Genomic DNA, 11,319 nt, shown 5'->3' on the forward strand with positions numbered 1-11,319 from the left:
TCAGGTGAGCGGATTACTTTAATAAACACTTTTACTTGCTTTACAGGAGCAAATATCCATATTCACTCATGATCAAAAACGTCTTAAAATGTAATTTACTTTGAGAAGAGCAATTTTTTTTTCATGGTAAAAAAAAAAATTATTGTGACGGATCCAAAGGCTTTTGGACTCAAACTCTGACCAGCTTCAGTGGAAAGTTTTCCGTTATCAAATGATCATCGTGAAGAACAATCACAATGTTCACCTCAAATTCTAGAAGGGAAGAAAGTAAATTGATAAATGCAGTAATGGAATTTGTTATTTATTTAGAACACTGCTTTCAAAAGAGTTACTTACCGACTTTAAAGTTGGTGGTTTCAAGTGTCGGGCAGGTGAAGAGCCGAGGAAACACCATGTATATGGGGATGGAGAGGCCGTGACAGACGTCTCCTTCAGCTATCTGAATGTTCTGGATCTCTGTGGCATCTCTAGCGTAACCCTCCGCACACCCTGAACACATGCAGGTAACAACACAGTGATGTAACACTATCTGAACACATGCAGGTAACAACACAGTGATGTAACACTATCTGAACACATGCAGGTAACACTGAACACGGTGATGTAACACTATCTGAACACATGCAGGTAACACTGAACACGGTGATGTAACACTATATGAACACATGCAGGTAACACTGAACACGGTGATGTAACACTATATGAACACATGCAGGTAACAACACAGTGATGTAACACTATCTGAACACATGCAGGTAACAACACAGTGATGTAACACTATCTGAACACATGCAGGTAACACTGAACACGGTGATGTAACACTATCTGAACACATGCAGGTAACACTGAACACGGTGATGTAACACTATCTGAACACATGCAGGTAACAACACAGTGATGTAACTATTTGAACACATGCAGGTAACTGAACACGGTGATGTAACACTATATGAACACATGCAGGTAACACTGAACAAAGTGATCTAACACTATATGAACACATGCAGGTAACACTGAACACGGTGATGTAACACTATCTGAACAAGGTGATGTAACACTATATGAACACGGTGATGTAACACTATCTGAACACGGTGATGTAACACTATCTGAACACGGTGATTTAACACTATATGAACACATGCAGGTAACACTGAACACGGTGATGTAACACTATATGAACACATGCAGGTAACACTGAACACGGTGATGTAACACTATATGAACACATGCAGGTAACACTGAACACGGTGATGTAACACTATCTGAACACATGCAGGTAACACTGAACACGGTGATGTAACACTATCTGAACAAGGTGATGTAACACTATCTGAACACGGTGATGTAACACTATCTGAACACGGTGATGTAACACTATCTGAACACGGTGATGTAACACTATATGAACACATGCAGGTAACACTGAACACGGTGATGTAACACTATATGAACACATGCAGGTAACACTGAACACGGTGATGTAACACTATCTGAACACGGTGATGTAACACTATATGAACACATGCAAGTAACACTGAACACAGTGATGTAACACTGTATGAACACATGCAAGTAACACTGAACACAGTGATGTAACACTATCTGAACACATACAAGTAACACTGAACACAGTGATGTAACACTATCTGAACACATACAAGTAACACTGAACACATACAAGTAACACTGAACACTGTGATGTAACACTATCTGAACACGGTGATGTAACACTATCTGAACACGGTGATGTAACACTGAACAAAGTGATGTAACACTGAACAAAGTGATGTAACACTGAACAAAGTGATGTAGCACTATCTGAACACATGCAGGTAACACTGAACAAAGTGATGTAACACTTTCTGAACACATGCAGGTAACACTGAACACAGGGATGTAACACTGAACAGTGATGTAACACTATCTGAACACTGTGATGTAACACTATCTGAACACGGTGATGTAACACTGAACAAAGTGATGTAACACTGAACAAAGTGATGTAACACTGAACAAAGTGATGTAACACTGAACAAAGTGATGTAACACTATCTGAACACATGCAGCTAACACTGAACAGTGATGTAACACTATCTGAACACATGCAAGTAACACTGAACACAGTGATGTAACACTATCTGAACACATGCAAGTAACACTGAACACAGTGATGTAACACTATCTGAACACATGCAAGTAACACTATCTGAACACATGCAGGTAACACTGAACACAGTGATGTAACACTATCTGAACACATGCAGGTAACACTGAACACGGTGATTGTAACACTATCTGAACACAGTGATGTAACTATCTGAACGTGTGCAAATAACTGAACACAGTGATGTAATACTGAACACAGTGATGTAACTGAACACAGTGATGTAACACTATCTGAACACTTGCAAGTAACACTGAACACAGTGACGTAACACTATCTGAACACTTGCAGGTAACACTGAACACGGTGATTGTAACACTATCTGAACACAGTGATGTAACTATCTGAACACGTGCAAGTAACACTGAACACAGTGATGTAACACTATCTGAACACTTGCAAGTAACACTGAACACAGTGATGTAACACTATCTGAAAACGTGCAAGTAACACTGAACACAGTGATGTAACACTATCTGAACACATGCAAGTAACACTGAACAAAGTGATGTAACACTATCTGAACACATGCAGGTATCACATGTGCAAGTAAGACTGAACACGGTGATGTAACTATCTGAACACAGGTAACACTGAACAGTGATGTAACACTATCTGAACATGCAAGTATCACTGAACACAGTGATGTAACTATCTGAACACGTGCAAGTAACACTGAACACTGGTGGTGATGGCGCAGTGGATAAGACAAATGCCTTTGGTGTGAGAGACCCGGGTTCGAATCCACTGTGACACACCTATGTGTCCCTGAGTAAGACACTCCACCCCTAGTTGCTCCAGATGCGTGCGATCTGACATATATAGCAATTGTAAGTCGCTTTGGATAAAAGCGTCAGCTAAATGAATAAATGTAAATGTGAACAGTGATGTAACACTATCTGAACACATGCAAGTAACACTGAACACAGTGATGTAACACTATCTGAACACGTGCAAGTAACACTGAACACAGTGATGTAACACTATCTGAACATGTGCAGGTAACACTGAACACAGTGATATAACACTATCTGAACACATGCAGGTAACACTGAACACTGTGATGTAACACTATCTGAACACAGTGATGTAACACTATCTGAACACGTGTAAGTAACACTGAACACAGTGATGTAACACTATCTGAACACATGCAGGTAACACTGAACACAGTGATCTAACACTATCTGAACACATGCAGGTAACACTGAACACAGTGATGTAACATTATCTGAACATGTGCAAGTAACACTGAACACAGTGATGTAACACTGAACACAGTGATGTAACACTATCTGAACACGTGTAAGTAACACTGAACACAGTGATGTAACACTATCTGAACACGTGTAAGTAACACTGAACACAGTGATCTAACACTACCTGAACACATGCAGGTAACACTGAACACAGTGATCTAACACTATCTGAACACATGCAGGTAACACAGAACACAGTGATGTAACACTATCTGAACACATGCAGGTAACACTGAACACTGTGATGTAACACTATCTGAACACAGTGATGTAACACTATCTGAACACGTGTAAGTAACACTGAACACAGTGATGTAACACTATCTGAACACATGCAGGTAACACTGAACACAGTGATCTAACACTATCTGAACACATGCAGGTAACACTGAACACAGTGATGTAACATTATCTGAACATGTGCAAGTAACACTGAACACAGTGATGTAACACTGAACACAGTGATGTAACACTATCTGAACACGTGTAAGTAACACTGAACACAGTGATGTAACACTATCTGAACACGTGTAAGTAACACTGAACACAGTGATGTAACACTATCTGAACACGTGCAAGTAACAATGAACACAGTGATCTAACACTATCTGAACACATGCAGGTAACACTGAACACAGTGATCTAACACTATCTGAACACATGCAGGTAACACAGAACACAGTGATGTAACACTATCTGAACACGTGCAAGTAACAATGAACACAGTGATGTAACACTGAACACAGTGATGTAACACTATCTGGACACATGCAGCTAACACTGAACACAGTGATGTAACACTGAACACAGTGATGTAACACTATCTGGACACATGCAGCTAACACTGAACACAGTGATGTAACACTATCTGGACACATGCAGCTAACACTGAACACAGTGATGTAACACTATCTGGACACATGCAGCTAACACTGAACACAGTGATGTAACACTATCTGGACACATGCAGCTAACACTGAACACAGTGATGTAACACTATCTGGACACATGCAGCTAACACTGAACACAGTGATGTAACACTGAACACAGTGATGTAACACTATCTGGACACATGCAGCTAACACTGAACACAGTGATGTAACACTGAACACAGTGATGTAACACTATCTGAACACGTGCAAGTAACACTGAACACAGTGATCTAACACTATCTGAACACATGCAGCTAACACTGAACACAGTGATGTAACACTATCTGAACACATGCAGCTAACACTGAACACAGTGATCTAACACTATCTGAACACATGCAGCTAACACTGAACACAGTGATCTAACACTATCTGAACACATGCAGGTAACACTGAACACAGTGATGTAACATTATCTGAACATGTGCAAGTAACACTGAACACAGTGATGTAACACTGAACACAGTGATGTAACACTATCTGAACACGTGCAAGTAACACTGAACACAGTGATCTAACACTATCTGAACACATGCAGCTAACACTGAACACAGTGATCTAACACTATCTGAACACATGCAGGTAACACTGAACACAGTGATGTAACACTATCTGAACACGTGCAAGTAACAATGAACACAGTGATGTAACACTATCTGGACACATGCAGCTAACACTGAACACAGTGATGTAACACTATCTGAACATGTGCAAGTAACACTGAACACAGTGATGTAACACTGAACACAGTGATGTAACACTATCTGAACACGTGCAAGTAACACTGAACACAGTGATCTAACACTATCTGAACACATGCAGCTAACACTGAACACAGTGATGTAACACTATCTGAACACATGCAGCTAACACTGAACACAGTGATCTAACACTATCTGAACACATGCAGCTAACACTGAACACAGTGATCTAACACTATCTGAACACATGCAGGTAACACTGAACACAGTGATGTAACATTATCTGAACATGTGCAAGTAACACTGAACACAGTGATGTAACACTGAACACAGTGATGTAACACTATCTGAACACGTGCAAGTAACACTGAACACAGTGATCTAACACTATCTGAACACATGCAGCTAACACTGAACACAGTGATCTAACACTATCTGAACACATGCAGCTAACACTGAACACAGTGATCTAACACTATCTGAACACATGCAGGTAACACTGAACACAGTGATGTAACATTATCTGAACATGTGCAAGTAACACTGAACACAGTGATGTAACACTGAACACAGTGATGTAACACTATCTGAACACGTGCAAGTAACACTGAACACAGTGATCTAACACTATCTGAACACATGCAGCTAACACTGAACACAGTGATGTAACACTATCTGAACACATGCAGCTAACACTGAACACAGTGATGTAACACTATCTGAACACATGCAGGTAACACTGAACACAGTGATCTAACACTATCTGAACACATGCAGCTAACACTGAACACAGTGATCTAACACTATCTGAACACATGCAGATAACACTGAACACAGTGATGTAACACTATCTGAACACGTGCAAGTAACACTGAACACAGTGATCTAACACTATCTGAACACATGCAGCTAACACTGAACACAGTGATCTAACACTATCTGAACACATGCAGCTAACACTGAACACAGTGATCTAACACTATCTGAACACATGCAGCTAACACTGAACACAGTGATCTAACACTATCTGAACACATGCAGGTAACACTGAACACAGTGATGTAACACTATCTGAACATGTGCAAGTAACACTGAACACAGTGATGTAACACTGAACACAGTGATGTAACACTATCTGAACACATGCAGGTAACACTGAACATGGTGATGTAACACTATCTGAACATGTGCAAGTAACTTTGGATCAGGTTTATTCCAACATTAAGCACGCGTATAGAGCCATACCCCTCCCCCACCTTGGCCAGTCTCCTGCTCTCCCCAGCCTACACCCCCCTCAGACGCATTGCCAGGCATACCATTAAGACTGTTACAACCTGGCCTTATAGTGCACTCTCCAAACTATAGGATTGCTTCAGCCAGACGGAATGGGACTTATTAGAACACCAGGAGTTGGAAACATTCACAGGAACAATACTGGACTATATCAAGTTCTGTATCAGAAATGTGACTGTGGACAAAAACATTTGGTTTCCCCAAACCAGAAACCCTGGATGACGGCAGGGCATACAAGACATCACAAACTATAGAGGCTGTGATGCGACAACAGGAGATCTGAGTGTGCAGCTGGCAGAGGAGCTAAATTGCTTCTTTGCTCGTTTTGAAGCCTCACAACAGCAGTACTCATCTGCTCCAGCCCTGCCTTCATCCCCGCCTGGTTTCTGCACCACTCCACTCACTGTGAGGGAGCATGATGTCAGACGGGTGCTCCTAGCAAGGTGCTCAGAGCGTGAACACCAGCTCGCCCTCATCTTCACCAGAATCTTCAACCGTTCCCTGACTCAGGCAGTCATCCCGTCCTGCCTAAGATCAACCACAATCATCCCAATGCCGAAGAAGTCTCCCATTACCAGCCAAAATGATTATCGTCCTGTGGCCCTCACTCCGGTAGTCATGAAGTGCTTCGAGAGACTGGTTCTTCAGCACAAAGACTATCTCCCCCCAGACTTCAACCCCTATCAGTTGTCATATCGTGCAAACAGATCCACAGAGGAAGCCATCGCTGTAGCTCTCCACTCTGCGCTGAGCTACCTGGAGCAGCAGCAGAGCTATGGCCAGATGCTCTTTGTGGATTACAGCTCAGCTTTCAATACAATCATTCCGGACATTCTCATCACTAAACTTGTCACTCTCGGGGTGTGCAGGTAACACTGATCTGTCACTGTGGGTGGTTGTAAAGCTGAACATCAGATCTGTGTTTCTCACCGCAGGTCTCCACACGGACCAGCTGCAACTCGATGCTCTTGATGGCGACCTCTGACCTCTCCACCACCAGCTCGCCGGTCAGAGGTCGCGTGATCGCACAGCTGGTGGCGTCCAGGTGACCTTTGATCAGGAACTTGGGTAACGAGGTCCTCTATTGAACACAAAACCACACATGAGAACGATATGCGTTTTTCTGTTTGGATGATGTCAGATTTATTTGAAAATTTTTTTTTATAAAAATAAATACTATAATTGGATGTATCAGAGGCAAAATCAGGGCAGAAAATTGACTATTACTTATAAATTATGACCACTGTAGATGTAAAAATCATGATAGAATTATAGGTGCACCTGTAAAATTCATGACCCACATTCTGAATAATATTTGAATAAAGGGTAAAGGCTGGACGTGATTTTTGGCCAGTACTGTATATGAGCTTTGTGTAGTCCATCAGAGACGAGAGCGAGACCTACGCACCTCTTTGACGTTCTGCAGCGTCTCTGGAGTGATGCTGAACTCCACCGGACTCGGCAGGAGCTTGGGCTTCTGCGGCTGAAATACAGGCTGCGGTTACTGCAGGTACTCATCATGCGACTACTCATCGTGCGGCTGTACTCATCGTGTGACTACTCATCGTGCGACTACTCATCGTGCGGCTGTACTCATCATGTGACTACTCATCATGCGACTACTCATCGTGCGGCTGTACTCATCATGCGACTACTCATCGTGCGACTACTCATCGTGTGACTACTCATCGTGTGACTACTCATCATGCGGCTGTACTCATCATGTGACTACTCATTGTACGGCTGTACTCATCATGTGACTACTCATCGTGCGGCTGTACTCATCAGGCGACTACTCATCATGCGGCTGTACTCATGTGACTACTCATATGGCTGTACTCATCAGGCGACTACTCATGCGGCTCTACTCATCATGTGACTACTCATCGTGCGGCTGTACTCATCAGGCGATTACTCATCGTGCGGCTGTACTCATCATGTGACTACTCATCGTGCGGCTGTACTCATCATGTGACTACTCATCGTGCGGCTGTACTCATCATGTGACTACTCATCATGTGGCTGTACTCATCATGTGACTACTCATGCGACTACTCATCGTGCGGCTGTACTCATCATGCGACTATTCACCGTGCGGCTGTACTCATCATGTGACTATTCACCGTGAGGCTGTACTCATCATGTGACTACTCATCATGCGGCTGTACTCATCATGTGACTACTCATCGTGCGGCTGTACTCATGCGACTACTCATCGTGCGGCTGTACTCATCATGTGACTACTCATCGTGCGGCTGTACTCATCATGTGACTACTCATCGTGCGGCTGTACTCATGTGACTACTCATCATGCAACTACTCATCGTGTGGCTGTACTCATACGACTACTCATCGTGCGGCTGTACTCATCATGTGACTACTCATCGTGCGGCTGTACTCATCATGTGACTACTCATCGTGCGGCTGTACTCATCATGTGACTACTCATCGTGGGGCTGTACTCATCATGTGACTACTCATCGTGCGGCTGTACTCATCATGTGACTACTCATCGTGCGGCTGTACTCATCATGTGACTACTCATCGTGGGGCTGTACTCATCATGTGACTACTCATCGTGCGGCTGTACTCATCATGTGACTACTCATCGTGCGGCTGTACTCATCATGTGACTACTCTACAGATAAAGCGTTGTGGATTTTTTTGGTTCGCGTACCTACCCAAAGTGATAAGATAAAATAAAATTCTGCATCAAAATTTATAGACAAGACAAGTAGTTTGTTTAGGCATGGTTTGTAAGGAATTACAAACCTGCGCACATATATTCAAACGCACATAACTATAGTATCAATTCTTAATGCGCATGTGAACGCCATCAGCGTCTATCACAGGTTCACGTTTAAAGTCTGTTTAGAGAGAACGGTGTCGTCTTAGCGGCCCCTAATTTAATAACAAACTATCATTTAGACGGAAGTGAAAAAAATCAAAACTAACTTTAGCTGGAAAAAACATTTCTCAAGAACCACTATAAAACCAAAACAAGCTCTGTTACCTTAAATTATATGTTTATCTCTGTAAAGCTGCTTTGAAACAATCTACATTGTTAAAAGCGCTATATAAATGAGGATGACTTGACGTGACTTGACTACTCATCGTGCGGCTGTACTCATCATGCGGCTGTACTCATCATGTGACTACTCATCGTGCGGCTGTACTCGGCTGTACTCATCCTGCGGCAGCTATACTCGACGTGCGACTGTACTCATGTGACTAGTGTTGTCACGGTACCAAAATTTCAGTATTCAGTACCAATACCAGTAAAAATTCACGGTTCTCAGTACCAATTTCGGCACCAAAGCTTAATTTAGATTAAATTTACATATATTAAAGTGTATATCGAGGTTACAAAGATGGAAACTGTACATCTATATTAAAAACACTTTACAATAAGATTAGATAAAATGACCTAACAATAAACAATAGTTTATAATGTATAATATACTGCAATTATTCTGCTTGGGGTAATCGATTGATCGTGCGACTGACGTGCGCCTTTACTCCGTGGGACTAATCGTGCGGCTGTACTCGACGTGCGGCTGTACTCGACGTGCGGCTGTACTCGACGTGCGGCTGTACTCGACGTGCGGCTGTACTCGACGTGCGGCTGTACTCGACGTGCGGCTGTACTCGACGTGCGGCTGTACTCGACGTGCGGCTGTACTCGGCGTGCGGCTGTACTCGACGTGCGGCTGTACTCGACGTGCGGCTGTACTCGACGTGCGGCTGTACTCGGCGTGCGGCTGTACTCGACGTGCGGCTGTACTCGACGTGCGGCTGTACTCGGCGTGCGGCTGTACTCGACGTGCGGCTGTACTCGACGTGCGGCTGTACTCGGCGTGCGGCTGTACTCGGCGTGCGGCTGTACTCGACGTGCGCCTGTACTCGACGTGCGCCTGTACTCGACGTGCGCCTGTACTCGACGTGCGCCTGTACTCGACGTGCGCCTGTACTCGACGTGCGCCTGTACTCGACCGACTACTCATCGTGCGCCTGTACTCGAGCGACTACTCATCGTGCGCCTGTACTCGACGTGCGGCTGTACTCGACTTGCGGCTGTACTCGACGTGCGGCTGTACTCGACGTGCTGTACTCATGTGACTACTCATCGTGCGGCTTTACTCGATGTGCGGCTGTACTCATGTGACTACTCATCGTACGTGCGGCTGTACTCATGCGACTACTCATCGTGCGGCTTTACTCGATGTGCGGCTGTACTCATGTGACTACTCATCGTACGTGCGGCTGTACTCATGCGACTACTCATCGTGCGGCTGTGCTCGACGTGCGCGCCGGTGCTCGACGTGCGCGCCTGTGCTCGACGTGCGCGCCTGTGCTCGACGTGCGCGCCTGTGCTCGACGTGCGCGCCTGTGCTCGACGTGCGCGCCTGTGCTCGACGTGCGCGCCTGTGCTCGACGTGCGCGCCTGTGCTCGACGTGCGCGCCTGTGCTCGACGTGCGCCTGTGCTCGACGTGCGCCTGTACTCGACGTGCGCGCCTGTACTCGACGTGCGCCTGTACTCGACGTGCGCCTGTACTCGACGTGCGCGCCTGTACTCGACGTGCGCGCCTGTACTCATGTTGGAGTCTTACCTGGCAGTGCAGCATGAATTCGCAGCTTTTGCTGAGGTCTTTGGCGAGGAGCGGGCGTCTCATGTCGCAGCGGAGTGTGTACTGCAACACAGTCACAACACACCACATCAGCGCATCATCACGCCATCAGCACGGAACACGCGTGTGCGTGTGTGAGAGACGCTCACCTGTATGTTGACAAACACGCCGTGGTAAGTCTCGTACAGGACCTTGCTGCCTTTGGCCTGCAGCGGAAACTCAAATGGGATCTCGGTTCTTCCCGCCGGGACTTTTCCTGGTTTCACCACCTCCATGTTGCTGGACACCAGCTGAATGGGCTGAACATCCATCACACACACTTTACTTCTACAGAGCTT

The 11,319-nt window shown here is 44.7% G+C and overlaps 1 protein-coding gene across 1 annotated transcript in view; it reads right to left on the reverse strand.

The window, feature by feature from the left end:
* Positions 1–11,319, reverse strand: part of LOC143752353 (vacuolar protein sorting-associated protein 26C-like) — a 17,685-nt gene continuing 6,366 nt past the window's right edge. The window contains exons 4-9 of the mRNA XM_077245512.1: positions 11,131–11,280; positions 10,964–11,044; positions 7,761–7,835; positions 7,283–7,433; positions 337–489; positions 1–252 (exon numbers count right to left, since the gene is read on the reverse strand). Of these exons, the coding sequence (XP_077101627.1) occupies positions 170–252; positions 337–489; positions 7,283–7,433; positions 7,761–7,835; positions 10,964–11,044; positions 11,131–11,280 (693 nt within the window). The 3' untranslated portion in view covers positions 1–169. The remainder of the gene's footprint in view (positions 253–336; positions 490–7,282; positions 7,434–7,760; positions 7,836–10,963; positions 11,045–11,130; positions 11,281–11,319) is intronic.

The sequence above is a fragment of the Siphateles boraxobius genome, unplaced genomic scaffold (assembly GCF_051911475.1).
Source record: "Siphateles boraxobius isolate OS27281-9 unplaced genomic scaffold, OSU_SipBor_1 265, whole genome shotgun sequence".
Classification (NCBI taxonomy): domain Eukaryota; kingdom Metazoa; phylum Chordata; class Actinopteri; order Cypriniformes; family Leuciscidae; genus Siphateles; species Siphateles boraxobius.